Source organism: Seriola lalandi, unplaced genomic scaffold (genome assembly GCF_002814215.2).
Source record: "Seriola lalandi dorsalis isolate HSWRI2012SDOR001 ecotype SW California unplaced genomic scaffold, Sedor1 jcf7180002054953, whole genome shotgun sequence".
Lineage (NCBI taxonomy): Eukaryota > Metazoa > Chordata > Actinopteri > Carangiformes > Carangidae > Seriola > Seriola lalandi.
In genome coordinates this window covers 961,290-980,094 of record NW_019525504.1, presented here as the reverse complement: position 1 = coordinate 980,094, position 18,805 = coordinate 961,290, and the positions used below count along the sequence as shown (strand labels likewise).

General features: G+C 41.6%; 1 protein-coding gene across 1 annotated transcript in view; it reads right to left on the bottom strand.

Annotated features, from left to right (window-relative positions):
- gabrb1 (gamma-aminobutyric acid type A receptor subunit beta1) overlaps window positions 1–18,805 on the bottom strand; it is a 64,695-nt gene that overhangs the window by 16,248 nt on the left and 29,642 nt on the right. The window contains exons 4-5 of the mRNA XM_087170561.1: window positions 13,294–13,514; window positions 3,642–3,724 (exon numbers count right to left, since the gene is read on the bottom strand). Coding sequence (XP_087026687.1) covers window positions 3,642–3,724; window positions 13,294–13,514 — 304 coding nt within the window. The remainder of the gene's footprint in view (window positions 1–3,641; window positions 3,725–13,293; window positions 13,515–18,805) is intronic.

The window sequence follows — 18,805 nt, the reverse complement described above, 5'->3', positions numbered from 1 at the left end:
TGATCAGCAGCAGCTACATCAGCTCCAGACTTGTAGGAGATGATGGATGCCAGCCTCACCTGCGGCTCTATCAGACCACCACCTGCTCCTGCTCTACCCAACTCTGAAGTCTACACACTGCCCTCCTCCAGAGAAATACTCTTGTAGAACAGACTTTCTGATGCAGTGTGAGCCCAGCCTAAATCTAAACTCACCTCAAACAGGCCAAAAAACATTCTTCATAACCTTGCTCATGGGTTCACCTCTGGCTCAACAAGCAGAATCCTGCCAGAGTTCACTGTGTCTCATGTGATGAGTTCCCTTTGATGAGTTTCTCTGGTTTTGGGCCACACATGGCTCGACCGTCATCATCCTCATCGACTGGGCAGACGGTGAATTGGAGGAATGAGGTCCTACGTGTCAATGAACATCAAGGGATGAAGCCAGAGATTGTAAATGTGTCCTTTCTCATTACCAACCTGTTGACGTCCTGTTTTCCATCAGATTATCAGGATCTGTGTTCGTCACAGTTCATGTGAACACGTCACCTCTCCTAGGAATGACAGCTGTATTTGTCCTTGTGTAGACCATGGTGCTCTAAATGACATCTCAGTTAAAACCATTAACCTCTTCTTCGTCAGCCTCAGTGTTTGAGCGTTGCCGTGGTGTCACCATCCACCAAAATCATTGGTGTGTAGACCCTCTGCTTCTTCCCCCCTGGATGATAAAGTCTCCTGATTTGTATGGCGAGCTGTGAGCTGGCCCCCATGGTTCTTGTGTCTTTTTGTGGTCCTGGCTCAAGTGAGTCCCCCTTTCCTATCTATCTGGTTCTTCTGTGTCTGTCTGATGTACCTGCACCGCAACCGCCTGGTTTTATTGAAGGTCATCCACCCTTCAGTGTGTGGAGGATCCTGGACTCCGGGTGGGTTGGGCCTCATGACCTATATCTGGTCATCTGACAGGGGGATGGCCTTGCTTAATCCTGGATCAGGACTGCCCTGGACATTTATGCTGGTGGGCAAGAATCCCAGTGGCACGGGGGTAAGGACTAGTTGTCTACTTTCCCTGATCAGCTGACCTGCCTCACTTAGCTAGTTCACTATATGGCTTGTTCGTACAGATACTGTTTGTTGTGAGGCCAACACGTTCATTTAGTTATGTAGTTAGTTCAGTGGCTGTTCTGAGTTACAAAAGTGACATAGTTTTACACAGTATTAACTAAAATAAGAACTGATTACTACATACACAACTGACTGCATGTAAAAAGGCTAATTATTTACACAGCTCGACTATAGGTCCTGCAGCTGTCCCTCTATATCACTGAGGGGGGCGGGACAATGTCACGAGACTTAATAGTTCTCCCTAAGTGTCCAAATAACCTGTGGAGAGAGATATTAGAGAGAATATTTACCTCACTTGTGTTTCATTAAGTCCATAGGGTTCAACTGTGTTCAATTCATGAATCCAAAATGCCTCCCTTCTTGCTGATTAATCAGATTTCAATACCAATAAATTTCAGGGAAGTAGATGACCCATGGTTTTTCTCTTTGTAGTGCCTAGCAATGGCATAATCCATGTTTCCATTTCTAATGGCCGCCTTATGCTCAGAAACTCTCAATTTGAGATCGTGCTTAGTTTGGCCTACATACATCAAGCCACATGGGCATTTAAAGATATAGACAACATGTGTGGAAAGACAGTTGATGGATCATTCATATTTCTTTCCTGACTGAGGGTGATTAAATGTCTTAGTATCAAATGTATTAGAACAATGTGCACATTTCCCACACCTATAATTTCACCTATAAACACTTGTTGAGAAAGACAGTTAGTATATATCCTATATTTATTATTAGAGCACTCAGAAAACAATCAACCAATCAGAGGAGAGGCTCAGATCCTCCTCTCTTCTGATTGGCTCACCGACCTGTTGTTACTAGAGCTCCAGAGAGAAGAATGAGAGAGGAGATGTACAACTACACTGAGATGGTTTTTGGTTCTTAAAACCACAAATATATCTTCTCATGGATCAACACTTCAAATAAAAGACAGGAGAAGAGGGAAATCTGGAGCTTTAATGATGAGTGAACCACAGTATTCTCTCTTAAAGTATGTTATAGTCTTATTAATTTGGATCAAAAAATAATTCTAACAGTGAATTCATCCACTCTACACAGGAAGTGTCACATCCATGCCGTCTTCTGTGTGATTCACAATGAATCTGTGTTAAATCGTGAGTTTATATCGGGAAGTCGGCCTCCAGTTTTCTGTTCATCTCTTTCTGTCGAGCATCTTCCTCTTTCCCTCAGGCTGAACTGGAACAATAAAGACCTGCCTTTACATTTCCTGCCAGGTCTCTGTGTCCACAGCCTGCACCGTGCTGAAGTGAGCCCCCGCTGCCCCTTCACTAATTAGAGCTGTTTAATTGGAGCGGCTCGTCCCGTCATCTTATCTAAAGGCAGCTGGATTTAAAGGGAATTATCTTCTTCTCATTATGAGGAGGCTTCATTATGATTTTAACTTTTTTTTCCTTTTCACTTCATGTGAGAAGAAGAGTTATAAAGATGAAGATATACTTTGAGCACAGGTACAATTTGTCATGTTTAAATCACCTGGTCAGATGAAGGCCGGCTGTCATCTGTCCTCTCAGTGTAAATCTGTGTTTGAAAATCAACAACTTCTCTATTTATTATTTATCAAAAATAATGGAATCATTATAATTATTGGAATAGTGTGGCTAATATGATTTGCCTTGACAAAACTAAATAAATACATTGCCTTGTTGGAAATTCTTTAAATTGCATCTGCTCCTCCTCTCTGTGACTCCCTGTGGATATGTGGATAATAGCAAACGGAGAAATACATTTATCGAGCGCAGAATAGATTTCTGTTTGCTCAGGTTAAGTGTTTCTTGCTCAAAAAGAAATTCACTTCAAAATATAGTTTGTGTTTGCAAAAATGATTTGTGTGTGCTCAGAAAGTCCCACTGTGTGCTCAGGAGTGAGGCACAAAAATAGCGCCATACATACAAGACCGGCAGCTGGAGATCACTTGAACCTTTAGGTTATTTTGAGAAGTTCATTAAAAACACAAGGTTTTATGATATTTCATATTTTAAACTACTGTTCAATCCATCTGCTGATGATGAACTGACAGGGGAAACAATGAAGGACATATTTATGGTTCCATGGCAACATGTGCAGTATATATACAAGTGCACAAAGCTAAAGGAGTTTAAAATGGAGGAAACATGGAAGCAGTCCTCTCTTCTTTTCATCCTCACCTCATTATTCTGGACACATGAGGTCACGTCAGTCTGGATTAATGATAATCATAATCATTTATTTTTAATGAGAAGTTTAATAAAGACAACAGGTTGACCTGCTGTCAGTCACCACCTCTGTGGGTCCACGTTGTCTCGTGATGACATCACCAGAACTGTCCAATGACATGAGTGACATGTTGAACATGTGACCTCATGTTTACCGACCAGAGGCTACAGTACATTATGTGTCTCCTCCGTCTGAGTGACTGAACCAAACTACAGGTTCGAGAGAGACCAGGTGAGGTGTGAAGTGACTATTTGGTGCCTCTCTGCGGAACACTCTGCTGATGCTGTGAAACACACACACACACACACACACAACCTGAGTGACACTTACAGCTCTCTATCTCCAGGGTACAGTTCTGCTCATCCAGAGGGTATCTGCGCAGGTCCATCATGCAGGCAGCTGTCGTGGTGATCCTGAAAGAAGAAGGTTTCAGTTGATATCTGAAGAAGAATCCATCACAACACAGTGTCTTTGCCTCGTCACACGCCACAACCACACCTCCTCATCTACATGCACAACACTAGAAAAACATCCAGCTTCAGGTTTCAGAGGAGGAAAACATTTCATTTCCTGACGCCTGAGGGACACACTTGACTTTATAACAGAGTGAACAACACGTTCAGCCGCCTCTCCCTTACACACACTCCTGTCGACTGAGTCAGACTAATCTTCACACCTCCACTGGAAGTCAGCTGGTTCTGTAATGCTGAAGTCACCCCGGCAGCTCCTCTTCCTCGGGTTCACTCTTAATTAAAACTGTGAAAAATTAAGAATTAACACAAAGATCGAGACAATCATGTGAAACTTTGAAGTCTCACATTTGAAGGAGGAAACACTTCAGTTTGACGGACAGAGAATTAGTGACCGAGTCATTTGTGTTGATGAGGGTCACTGACAGCTCCTGGTGGGACTGAGGCTGCGGTTTCCTGGTTAGTGTCCTGGTTACAGTCTCCTGGTTACAGTTGAATCTAGACTCAAACCAGCTGACACTACACTGAATGCTGACATGATGACGTCATGAATATGCTAATTAGCCTATTACATCTTCTAGTGACATTTAGCATGTTGTCCAGTCAAACTAGTTGTTTACAGAGGTTCATCAACAGTTTTCAACTATTTCCTCTTTTTCACACACTGAGCTCACATGGTCCAGACATGTACTAGGTTTAGACCTGGTCTTGTTAAGTCTCAGACAACTTCTCCCACAACTTGACTTTTATCCAAAAGACCTTTGATTCGGTCAGTTAAATGACACATTTTCAGTTTCTGTAGAACATTTGGGTCTGAATCCAAATTGTTGTTGATGCAGTAACTGATTTATGCTGCATTTTTCTCCAGTATGATGGAGACCGGACTGATGATGTTCTCCAGAGCTCAGGGAATTATCTTTTTTTAATGGAGAGTCTTGATTGAGTGGTGAAAGGTTCTCACTTTAAACTAGGTCCAGTGGAAGGTTTTTATCTGGCTTCAGTACAGGTGCTGTATCTGTATCACCTGCATCTTTAATAATGAGTCTGCTCTGCAGCTGAATGTGGGTCTGGATTTCCTCTGATCACAGCTGTGCAGAGCTCACAGCTGTAGGAACTGACTAAAGTTCAGACTGAGAGGAAACTGTATGTTTGAATACTTATAGGAAACTATGGTGTGAAATAAGCAGACCTTTAATGGTGGAGAAAAGGATGGAGAGTGTGACATGGAAGCCCAGAGAAACACACTAATGTTCCTCTTGAACATGTCTCTTCACTCTGCTGAGTGTGGAGCTACACACACACCTCACACACACACATCTCCACATACTCTGCTACAGTGTGAGGACATAAAAAGCCCTTCAATGCATGAATATTCATCACTTCGGTGGTGAATATTCTGGGACTGTCCATCTCTGTCCTGGACACACTCAACACATCAGGAAGCTCCAGATGAATTATAGAGCAGGAGCCCAGAGTGTGTGAACCACAGACCATCACCAGCCTCCATGTTGATCCCAGATACACACCTGTGCACTTTCTGACTGTATCCTGCAGGTTGTGATGCTGTCATGGTGACAACATCTGTCCACAGACAGACAGACAGTGACCCAGCTACAGTAAGTGTCTCTAGAACCCCGTTTTGCAATAATGACACACACACACACACACACAGACTCACAAGGTGAAAACCACCCCAGAACGGTGTGGTGTCAGCTCTGTAAGCTCTCAGGAGGTTCTGCAGGAACGTGACAGGTCGCCTGTTTCATAACAGGAATCACTGAGCAGGTAGAGGGAGTGTCTCGTGCTCCAACCTCCACTGATGTAGATCATTGCTTACCCATGCAGAAACATAATATATAAGAGTGATGTTGCCATATACTGTATGTCACCTATAAGGTGATATATTATTATCACACATCCTCTGGATATATGAAGATATAAGATTATAACATATATGAAATACCCAGAGTAAAATTTGTATTAAGAAAAAGATAATTTTTTATATATATATGTGTTAATGATATATATCTATTTTTATATATGTACATTCATTAAAAACTACATGCATATATATATATATATATATATATATATATATATACATATATAAATATATATATATATAAATTCTACATTCTTATATGTTTTTCTTATTAATTTCTGGAAGTGGTCTCAGTCTTTAGGAATCTACTGTTTATAATATCAACATATTGACAGGCTTTGGGAGGGATATACTGTATATTTATGTTGCAAATGTATATAATATAAACATACATACATGAGCATACATATTTGTATGGGCGAGACATACATGTCAATATATGAAACAGTTCCAATTTTGACATTTGTCTGATGTGTTTTTACTTTATATGTACATGTATTTCACTTGTGTATGAGCTCACAGTAGGAAAGGATACAAACAGTTCACTGCAATTTCACAAGAATAAAGTATTTAAAATAAATATTTAATATTTAAATATTTAAAGAATAGTTGTAATTTTAGGTTGCGTGTTGTTTTTAAGGGAAATATCAGAAGATTTGAAATGAGGAACGTGGAGCATCCTGTGAAGTTCTACTTTAGGTTTCACAAATGAGGAGAAACTTCATTTTCTGGCTCCTCCTCCTCCTCCTCCTCCTCATCATCATCATCATCATCATCATCTTCAGCATCAGCACCAGGACATTGAATTGTTTGTGAAAAAACTGAGTGTATTCTATTGTTAGACATTTATTTACATTTTTTATTCTCGTAATATTCCGACTTTTTTCTTGAAATATTATGATTTTATTCTTAAAATTACGACAAAATTTCAGACTTTTTTTTCCCCTCAATGTGGCCATAATACTCATATTAAATGAACAACACTGTATGATTGTTGTTAAAGATGAGAGGCTTAGTTCCTCAGTGCTGAGCTTCTCTCCTCAGTAGCTGACTGACCACAGTGGTAGATCTATGATGTCTGGTTGTTGTCCATGTTCTGACTGTGAGGAGCAGCTCTGTGTTCAGCAGTGTGTGATGTCAGAGTGTGTTTGGTCTGGTATACACAGATCATCCCTCATGGACGTTTCAGTAGTAGTGACACATCCTACACACTGATCCTGCTCTGAAACAAACATGAGCTGAACCTCCTCTCATCTCCTCCACAGGATCTGCTCCAACTCTTCTGACTCTAAACACTTTTTCACCCACACACCGACAGAAAACACAACGTGAACTCATTCACAAACTGCAACACTGCTCATGTTGATTTAAATCACAGACTGCCAAACACAAAGCTGTGACTCATAATCAGACAGAGTCAGAATGCATTGGCTCACAGACTGAGGTCGTCACCTCTGTTAACCAGTGGCAGACTGTTCTCTACCTGGAGGAGGTTACTTATATTTTCTCTAATCTAAACCACTGCTGTTTGAGTCTAAAGAAGATGCAGTGAACCAGTTCTCTGGTGTTTCATCTGGGCTCAGTTGTTCAGAGGTGGTAAATTAAACTAGGTCTAAGTCTTCACCAACTATTTTTACATGTATGAATGAACCCAAAGTTCAGTAAGTCTCAAAATCACATGTCCACATGCTGCTCTGTCCTCTCCTTCTATGTGGAACAGAATGACCACCTCGCGGTTTGTCTGCCTCCACCACTCAGACCACTCTCAGGTTACATCCCTGTTTATCCAGAGTTAGCTATATATTAACCATTTGTGTGAATTTTGTCACAACAAGTCTTGAGTTATGGCTAAAATCTTGTTTTGTGACATCACACTGACCTTGACCTTTGACCTTTAGCCACCAAAATCTAAGTTTGTTTTTGAGTCCAAGTCAATGTTTGTGCCAAATTTGAAAAGGGCGTTACTGAGATATCAGGTCCATGAGAATGGGACAAACAACCTGAAAACTATATGTCTCTGGCTCTGGCTGTCACTGCTGCGGAGGAATCATAAAAGAGACAAGGGATTATGGAAAAGTTAAAGTTAAAGTCAGTCGGAGGCTGTTTGGAATTCACTGCAGTGTTTTCAGTCTGTCCATTGTTACCTGAGGAAAACCAGTGTTATATCTACGACCACTCTGCAGGGAACTGGTGAGCTCCCAGCATCACTGGTGTTTCAGGCTGGAAGATGAACGTCTGTTCTCAGTGTTACAATCTGATATTTGTTGTTTATCTGAAGACATAGTTAAGTTAATGCTTTACCTGAGTTGTAGTACTGCTCATACAGTACGTACAAATGTCACCACACAAAAACACGTAGAGACAAATAGAAATATATGGACATAACCAAACAGTGACAGTGACTCCCTGTTACAGTCTATATGGGCTCTTCACATAGTCCATGTTCCACCTGTGTACAGTGTGGACACTGATACATGGACTGCAGTTTGAGCTTTTTAAGCTGCACACAGTATGAAGGATGGAGGACGAAACTAACTGAGCACAGTATAAACAAGGTACTTCACTCTGACCTGTCTTGTGGTGAAACAATAACAGAGACCATCATGATCATGCTTGCTAAGACGTGGATCCCCCATCTCTTAGCAAAGAACAACCGGTGTTGTTTCAAGTCTGTGACTCCAGGACATATATATATCCTAAAACCAGATGTGGACAGATGTGGTCAAGATATGATTGGATAATCCGTTATTCATTTTATTTATTCATCAATTTAAAAGCAAAAGATTTTGGTTTTTGCAGATTCATTTTTTTTATTTGGCAGAAACAGTAGATCGGTGGACAGACAAGAAGAGGAAGTGAAGTGTAAAAAAGTCCAAATAAAAGCCCAGAGGACATAAAAGTGTAACATGAAGCAGCACACAATCTATTAGTTTTAGTTTTAATATGATACCACACACCATCACATGTGACATCAGCACAGACTAAACTTAACCAGGCTGCTGTGTCCTATTTTTCTTTTTGTTACTGAGGACAGACGTCATCATCATCATCATCATCATCATCATCATCATTACTGCTACACTGGTCTAATGCTGCTGAGTGTGTGCTACTAACGATACACAAACAGACAATATGTGTGTTATATGTCTTACAGCCAACATGTGTGTGTGCAGTCGCTGGTGAGGTCATTCTGGGAAACCTAAATATAGCTATTGTGTCAGCAGTGAGCAGCACGCTGGATGAATAATTGTGGGAGCCGGCAGGGATAATGACTCTGCAGCATGGCAGTGTGAAATAAATCTTCCCTCCTTCACAAACTGTGGATGTCTGAAGCCAAAGTGATGAGCGAGAGAGAGCGAGAAAGAGAGAGAGAGGGAGAGAGAGCTGATTTCCTCCCAGGGTCTAATCACATGATCAACAAACACTTTGCCTGAGAGGATAATGATTATTATACTGTATCAGCAGACTGTATTGATCACGTTATCAGACTGACAGAATCAATCACCTGTGAGTCACAAGGTCAACGTCTGTATCACTGGTTCACACTCGGTGTTCATACACACAGTCTGTAATAGCTGCCTTTAGAAGTCTCTCAATCACAACAATAAGAAAAGACGGCATTGTGTGATGTCATGAAGTAGCGTGGGATCATGGGAGTTGTTGTCTTCACTACCATTACCACAAGCTCTTCCCAGTTTGGATTCCTTCCGTGTCAGTGGTTCATTCTAACCGTTAAAAACACTGAATGAAGCAGTTTCACATTTAAAGTCGGTGTTTGAGCGACGTTGTATGGAGGACAGAGACTCAGGGAAGAGTTGGAGCTGAGATTGATGCTAACCTTTGTTCTGATTGTTCCTCTGATAACTTATGAAGCAGATGTTCAGCAGGTTTTTACCAGCAGCTGAATTATCCACAGAGGTGTCCTCCTCTCCATAACAAACACACCAGGAGATTAAAACCAGTAGAAACACTGAATAAAGCAGTTTCACTTGACCAATTTCTAATTTGGAACCCCTGCAGCTCACCTGGTAGAGCACATGCCACAAAGGCATAGTCCTACCTGCAGCGATCCGGGTTCCAGTCCGACCTGTGGCCCACATGTCATTCCCTCTCTCTCTCCCTGACTTTCCTGTCCCTCTCCCTTTAGCGATCTGAATAAAGGCAAAAATGCCCCAAAAAATCTGTGTTTAACTGACGCTTCTCGGCACACAGGGAGTAGCAGGAAACTGACACTACTTACCTTTGTTTCCTTAATAACTTATGAAGCAGACGTTCAGGAGGTTTTTACCAGCAGCTGAATTATCCACAGAGGTGTCCTCCTCTCCATAACAAACACACCAGGGGATTAAAACCAGTAGAAACACTGAATAAAGCAGTTTCACTTTAAAAAACAGAGATTCAGCGATGCTCTTCAGTGACACAGGACAGGACGTCTCCAGCAGCTGGGAGCTGAGCTGTCTAACATTTCCTCAGCTTGTTTCTCTGATAACTTCAGATCCAGACGTCCGACGGCCAAAATCCTTCATCTGGTTCAAATATAGAGCTGAAAACCACCAAGGTGTAAAAAGTGTATGTGGCTTAAAACTAGATTAAAGTCAATATTGAGCTTCTGTCAGACAAACACACTGACACATGCTCATAGAGGATATGATGTCATTGACAGGCGACCAATGAAACCATGAAGGAATAAATTTCACTCTTATCGGTGTGACAGCCTCATTTTTTTCAATTAAGAATTATGTTGTTTATTCAATATTCAGACTCACGTTTCTTAAACCTGGATTTTAACATCACGTTGATCTCAGTTGTAATTAACTCTACCTACAGCAGTCTGTATCTGATTGGTTGCCAAACATCATGCAGGTTGGTTGTATCTAACTCGATACTCGATACTCGGGTCGATGGAAAGAGGATGAAGAGGAGGAAGAGATGTGTTGTTCAGGGGAATGGAGGCCTGGCACACAGAGACATGTTTACCTTGTAGGAGACAGGAAGTGATGGGGGCAGCCCACCAGGCCTGTGTTCACTGAGCCGTGAAGGCGGGGCCAGCCATTGCTGTTTCTGGACTAATCCAGCCACTGCTCTCTGTCCTCCCAACATGCTCCTTCTGTCTGAAGCAGTCCTGATACACTGTACACTCTCTCTCCTGGTTTCTGATGGGCTGGAGTTAAATACAACCTGCCCGGTGTTTGCTAACCAATCAGACACATTGTTCTGTTATAGGAAGAGTTAATTACAGCTGAGATCAAAGTGACATTAAAATCCAGGTAACTCACCTTTCAGGTTTAACAAGTGTGAGTCTTAATATTGAATAAACAACCTATTTCTTAAATGAAAAAAATAAGACTGTCACACATGTAGTATTTAGCAGAGGCAAAACTGCCTTTATGGTTACAATTAATTTAAAGTTATAATCTGTAACTTTTCCACATTAAAATGTCTAAAAACATCTAGACCTGTGTTCTATATGTTGTTGAGTTGCGTTTTACATTATCCCCAAATGTTTCCATCAATTCTCAAACCAGAGAAATCTGTGACTTCAATCATGGCAACGGTCTCCTGTCAGTGACATCATATCTTCTATGATCATGTGTCAGTGTTGTGTTTGTCTGACAAAAGCTCAACATTGACTTTTATCTAGTTTTAAGCCACATACACTTTTTACACCTTGGTGGCTTTCAGCTCTGTATTTGAACCAGATGAAGGGTTTTAGTCGTCGGACGTCTGGATCTGAAGTTATCAGAGAAACAAGCTGAGGAAATGTTAGACAGCTCAGCTCCCAGCAGCTGGAGACGTCCTGTCCTGTGACCACTGAAAAGCATCAGTGAATTAATGATTTTTAACTTGAAACTGCATTATTTAGTGTTTCTACTGGTTTTTATCACTTGGTGTGTTTGTTATGGAGAGGAGGACACCTCTGTGGATAATTCAGCTGCTGGTAAAAACCTGCTGAACGTCTGCTTCATAAGTTATCAGAGAAACAATCAAAACAAAGGTTAGCATCAATCTCAGCTCCAGCTCTTCCCTGAGTCTTTAAATGGGAATCTGCTTTATTCAGTGTTTTTAACCGATAGAATCACCGGGTCTGTTTGATTTCCTGAACCACTGACACTGAAGGAATCCAAACCGGGAGGAGCTTATGGTTATGGTGGTGAAGACAACAACTTCCCATGATCCCACGCTATTTCATGTCGTCACTCAATGCCATCTTTTGTTATTGTTGTGTTTGAGAGACTCCTAGAAGCAGAAGTTACAGACTGCGTTTAAAGAAGTGGAAACCTCTTGATTGTGTAAGTGTAAAGAAACTTCAGAGTCACCAAGTAAACAATAAAAATCTGTCATCTTTAATTCCCTGAGAATAAATGAATTTATACATTAGATCAGTGTGTGAGACTTCATGGAACATTTAGGAACAAAATCAAAAATCACCTGTTTTATCCTGTGATGGAAATGATCATTCCCTCCCTAAAATATAGATTGTAGATGACTGAAAGATTTTCTGATCAGCCTCCATCAGGATCTATTACTGCTCAGAATGAAGAAATAACACTTCAGACATATATGCACATTTTTTGCAGGAGGACAGTCTCGGAGGTCAGTGACACTATAAACACTATAAACACTGTGACTCCGATCCAGGACAAAAAGCCAAAGTTAACAGCTTATTAAAATGTGCAGCTTGGCCTCAGAGCTGAAAAACACCTCTCAGCTAAAAACTCCCAGAATACCTCTGAACCCAGAGAGGACTGAATTATTGACAGTGAGTCAGTTTCTTCAGTTAAGTCCATGGAGCTCACCTGGTCATAGCTGTGCTCTGCTGCAGAGAGCGAGGCTGTGTACACTGTGTTCACCAGGAGAGGCTCCATAAATGATTCAGCAGCTGGTTCCCCCTCAGAGCTCCACAGTGAGCAGACGGAGCAGAGTTCAGCCTCTGATGGAGACTCAGAGGAATCAGCTAGTCTTATATGCAAACATGGCCAAAAGTCATATTCTGATTAGAGTTTGTTGGAGTTGAGAAAAACTAAATAAAACTCTATTATTGCCTCTTTGGAAGCCAATCAGCTTTAAAACGAAGTGACCATTCATGTGAATATGTACCACCCTGAGGTGCCCTGAGGAAGGTCCAGACATGCTGCATGCAGCTGCACTGAGCCGTGAGCACATGCTCATCCATCTCTGTGTCTGCAGCTCTCAGTTGTTTCTGCACTTCTGAACTTTGTACTTTCAGATATCAGCCATGTTTCGCCAGCTACAGATCACTTCCTTACCATCAGTTACTCTTAATGAGACTTCCTGCTACTGCTGTTTAACATTAAAAGTTTTCTATTGGCACACTGGAAGGAGCTTTTATTGTGAAGCAGGTATAGGAAATGCAATGAGTTGGACGCTGAGTTAGTGGAGCTTTGTTAGTGGTGCAGGATGCTGGACACCATTTTGGGCACCACTGACTGGCTTGTGCAGGCCCCTGCAGAGACCTGGATCTCGTTGTGTTCTAATTCTAGTGTTCACATCAACATGAAATAAAACAAAGCATCAGTTCCACCGCATCCACTGATGTCTTTTAACAGCTGCTTACATCCCTCACCCAGCACCTCGTGACAGGGCTACAAAGAGCAGGAGAAGCTCTCACCTCAGTCCATAGAGCACAGTTCCATCAGGGTGCAGTCTGATCATCCGGTTCTTCACGGTCACCCCGTGGACGAAGGACTTTTTGTCATTGATGAAGTAGGTGTCAGGGACCCACAGCTGGTCTGCCACTCGGTTGTCCAGGGTGAGGTTGAGAGGAATGCCTGTGTAGGACAGACGCTTGTCTCTCCAGGACTGCTGGAAGTACATGGTGATGGTGTAGTCCTGCGGGAATGACATGGTGCAAAAGGAAGGTTAGCACGACCCAGTGACTCATGAATCCCTCCCACCCTGCACAGCTTCCAGTGTGTTTGTTATATCACTGAGAACTGGTGTAACGTCTGTGATTAGCTACAGACCAAGATAAAACCTTGCTGTTGTATTTCCCCAACAACTTTTTTACCTCAAAAATGGTAACATTGACTATTTTTGATCTAGATTACTGCCCTACCACTGATGATAAAAATTGATCTAGGCAATGTTTCAATCATAGTCTGTTAACTGTTGTTAACCTCCATCCTCTCTCTCCAGCCCACAACCTGACTGTGCTGTGTGTTGATGAAACCATGACGCTGTCCGTGGTGCTGAAGTAACAGACGGATTTAAACAAACTCCTCCTCTCATTAAATAGTCTCTAAAGCAAATATGAAGAGCTCCCAGGTCCTTTTAAGAGACATATTGTAGCGATGCTCAGAGCGGCCTCTGTTTCCTGAAGAAGTGAACTAGCTGTTGTTAGAGTTAAATGTTGCTTAGCGATCTTTGATATCCATTACTACGACAATGTGTTAGAATGAAACTGTCACTTCAACTGTCGCTGCCTAAAGTCCCTATATCTGCAGGACAGGAACTGTTTGGTCTCAATCTGCAGCTATGCATCGCAGTAGTCCAACATGAATTGTGGCGTTCATAATCACTTACATTCTTCCATTAGGCCAAATGTAAAGCAATGTGTAAAACAATAAAATCAATTATCAAAATTATGCAGACAACATGGATTCTCTCTGTAAGTGCATCGAACTTACATCGAACTTACCAGTGATTGGGTGATTCAGCTAAAGACAAAACTCACACTACTACGACGTCCTCACTACTATGTTTTCGTTTTAAAACACATCTCTTTTGCTGTGTTTATTCCTGCCGTCCACCCGACTGCTGAGTCCTCAAACTCCTAAAACTTCTTCAGAAACTCTGTTGGACCTGTTTTATTTTGAAAACTCTGGGGTTGTGTTGTAGTCTGGATGGACAGAAACTGAGACCTTTGGAAACAGTGACGTAGACACTTACAGTCTCTCCTGATCGGGTCTCATCAGCCTCCACTACCAGTGGTGAATACAACATGGTAATGAATTACAAATGTTACTGACCTTGTTGTCTTTGCAGCTGTTGTTCAGTTAAATTCTGTATTTTAATGCCACAACTGTCTTTGTTGTTCCTCGTTCGTGGTATTTTCTACAACTAACGCACATGCTCAGTGTATGTGAATGGTCATGTATGTATGTTTTTACAGGTGTGTTAGTATGGCTGGAGATTACTTCTGTATCTGATACAGAACTAAAACGCTCGCCTGGGTGGAGATCGATTTTGTTTAAAACACCATTTAAAAGTGAATATGTATCAGCGTGGATGTAGCTTCAGTCGAGTGAATTAACTAGCTTAACATTAATTCCAAGACTGATAAACTTTCCATTGAAGTTGGAATGCTTTTATTTCTATTCAGTTTGTGTAAAGTTGAAATACACGTTGCAATGGGGTTCCTATATGTTTCTATTTTAATGGCAAGATGATCCCAGTGCAGGCTGGAAGAAAATGAAGAGAGTGCATCAATCAAAGTTCATATTTACACAAGATGGGGAGAAGGAGAGAGAAAAACAAAGAGCAGGTACTGTCCACTGTTCTCAGGATAGGGTTTTGTCCTTGTGCTGTTCAACACACACACAAAAAGAGATACCACACACTCATACAAAATCCTCCTATTGTTTCCATATTTGGTTGACTATATTTCAAAGGTATCTGTAGTGTGGATTTACATCTACTGGGACAGTTTAATTAAAACATTGTCAACATTCATTTCCAGATGTTCCATCGTCATTTTAGCCTCTCCTGTATTTCCAGATTGTGGATCCTTCATTGCAACATTTAACCTGATTGTCACACATTAAAATGCACAGAGATCAGGGGACTGAAAACAACCCCCACAGCAAGGTCAGCACAGGAAGTAACTTCCTTGTTTACCAAATTGTCAAGGACGTAAACAGAGAAATATCTCTGTGGGTCAGTGGAGTTTGTGCAGTGAGGATGTTCAGGGTTCACACTCATCATGAGTGTGTGAGAGGAATAAGGCGTGTGTGCCGTGCGGAGTTGTTAGCCATGATTCACAGTCTGGGCTGTCAGGAGCAGAGTGCTGCAGCTTCTCATGCAGTCTGTACCTTCTATTCAAAAATAACTTGTTCCAGCCTGAGCACAGGCTGCTGAGGTGGATTATGTTTTGTAACGTCACTTCTTATTAAGCAGCAGGAACAGTCACCGGCCTGCTCACTCCAATTCTCCCCTCTGCTCCTCAGAGAGCTGCAGCTCCCTCCTTCACCTTCAGCCTGAACCCTACAGCTGTCCCTGCCGCTGCCACGTGCTCAGCTGATCCCTCCACCACCACCCTGCACTCGGACCACCTTATGACAGCTCTAATGATCATATGACATTAGTATCTTATGTCTTTGCGTTACCATGACAGCAAAACGTCTCGTCTTGCACTTCTCAAGAGTTGACAGCAGTAATCATCCAATCATTCTTTACATTGACTACAATGTCAGTACTGTTCAGTCAGACAAGGTTTACACTCGATAAACTCAAGATACATGAGAGTTAAAAATAGAAGCACAAAGTATTGATTGATATCAGCTGTTTTCCTCGTAGTCACCCACGACACACTCAGTTCAGGTGTAATGTAGCGCAAGTGATAAGATGCCCGACCGCCATAGGAAGCAAATGAGGAGATGCGAGGCCAGGGTGATGCTTGCAGCGTGAAAAAGCTTTTTGAAATTTTGTTACATTGCATCTTACATTTTGTTAAACTGCCCGTTGTTACATTGCCTGTTGTAGAGGAAAATTTTAGTGCGATTCTATTTGTAACCTGTCTTCTTATTGTAACGGGAACAACTTATTGGGTTTTGACTCCTGAGACTTTACAGCTACCTGCCTGTGCAGCCTGAAACCACCAACTGTCAGCCAGGGCAGGATACTCCACATTCTTGTTTTCCAAAATACAAGAGACTGGATTGTTCTCATGTTGAGGCTCTCACTTTGTGGGGACCATTGATCTCTGTATAAGAGCTGAGCCCATTTGCAAATGCTATGTTGAATAAATACCAGTAAGACAGGCCTGAGTTCTTGTCACCTTCTAGTGCATCCGAACGTACAGACTGCCTTCCTAAAGACACAGCTAAACTCCCACCTGTGATTTTATTTGGCCTGTATCCTAACACATGACAATATGCTCTTCAATCACTCATATTAAACATGAAGAAATACTAATAATAATAATATTATTTAATATTAAGGTGTGGTAACGGTGACCCATCATACAAAAGAATTGTAGAACAAAACACTTTGCATGTTTTTCCTTTTTTTTTTTTTGATGTGTTGTATGTTTTAGGGGCGTAACACAAAACTCCTCTCTGTATCTGTGTATTTCTATTCGTTTTACACTGGGGGGAGATGGCTAAGGTGGTAGTGCAGGTAGAAGACCCTGGGTTGGTGGTTCAATCCCCGGCTCCCCTCCACCGACTCAGTTACCGTGGCGAGTGTTTACTACTCCAACGTCTGATCTCTGAAATTCTCAAAAAATTTTCCTTCCCCAATGTGGCCCTAATACTCCACCATACAAAACAAACACAATACCGTGACTTAAAGTTCATCATTCATAACAAAAAATATATTTATTTGGCCCTTAATTTACGGGATCGCCACAACCGATACCTGCTAATTAGTGCTATCATAATAACTGCTATTCAATTAACAAACAAGCTTCTGTATTGGATGTTTCAGTCCCAGAGGTTTCTGCTTGGGTCACCCATCCATCCAAGTGTCTGTGGCTCTTTAACAATGTCACACTAATTCTGCTGACAGACAAGAGAGATCAATTCAGTCATTTATACATTCAGCTAGTGGAGCTGTTTTTGTGTGCGGTACAGACCCAGTACACACTGGTAGTGCTTAGCTCCAACCATGGACGCAGAATAAGGGTAAAAGCAGATTTTCGGCAGCTTTAAGTGGAAGCTTTATGCTGAATTGTGTCTTTGTGTGTTATTGTTTTGCTGCACTGGCGAGCTGCTGCTGTGTGTGTGTGGGCCTCAGGGAACATGTTTCTGCTGCTGTCCCTCGCTCTCACACTAGATTTCAGCAGCAGCACTGTACAGTGTGAAATGCATTGTGTCACAGCACGTTATGACAGCCTGCATACATTCAGCAAACGCGCTCTGTCCCTCTCCAGCTATTCTCAGCTGTAGTGTCCTCTAATGCAGAAATCATTGGAGACAGGTTTCTGTACATTTTAACTATGAATATAATGATACACTCATGACTGAATTGCCTTCATTGGCTCTAGTAGTTAGGGCCCGAGCAAGGAACCTATTGTTTTTAGAAAGATTATTATTATTCTGCTGGAACATTTTTCGAACACATTTTTGAGGCTTTTATGATGTTCAAAAACTCACAAAACTTTCAAGGGTGCCCATAGAAAATTTCAATGAAGTAGCCCCCACAGTACGTTTGACCTTGATGTATGAAAATTGGTAGGCTTGTGCGTTGTCTTGAAATCTACAAAAAAGCCTGTTTGACCCATGAGATAAATCCAACCGGAAGTCAACCATTTAGAGTTTAGTGTGCAATTTTGCCGCATTTTGTCGCCATTTTCAGGCGTCATACTTTAACGAACTCCTCCGAGAGATTTAATCAGATCGACTCCAAATTTGGTCCATGGAATCTTAAGACCTTTGTGATGTTAAATTGCAAAGCTTTTAGAGGACAAAATGGCTCAAGGGTGCCCCCTAGAAAATTTCAACAATGTAGCCCTCACAGCACTTTTAACCTAAATGTATGAAAATTGGTAGACATGTGTATCCCATGGAGATCTACAAAAAAGTCTCAACCCAACTGGAAATCCACCATTGCTGCCATTTCCACATGTCGTACTTTAACAAACTCCTACAGTTTTAATCAGATCAACTCCAACATTGGCCAGAACAATCTTAAGACTTTTGAGATGCTAAATTGTGGAGCTTTTTCACCGTTGTTGAACAGCATGTTCGTGGCAGTGCGGCGAATTTCATAACAGGAATTTATTATAACTCCAATACATATTGTCCAATCTGCCCCAAACTTGGTTATAAAATGCATAACCGGGTTACAATGCTTCACTGTGAAAATTGTGAGTTTTCGTTGAACTCTGCGGCTGTGGCCGTGCACCAGATTTTGATGCTTCGCCATTAAACAGGAAGTTGTTAGAACGATAGTATACATTG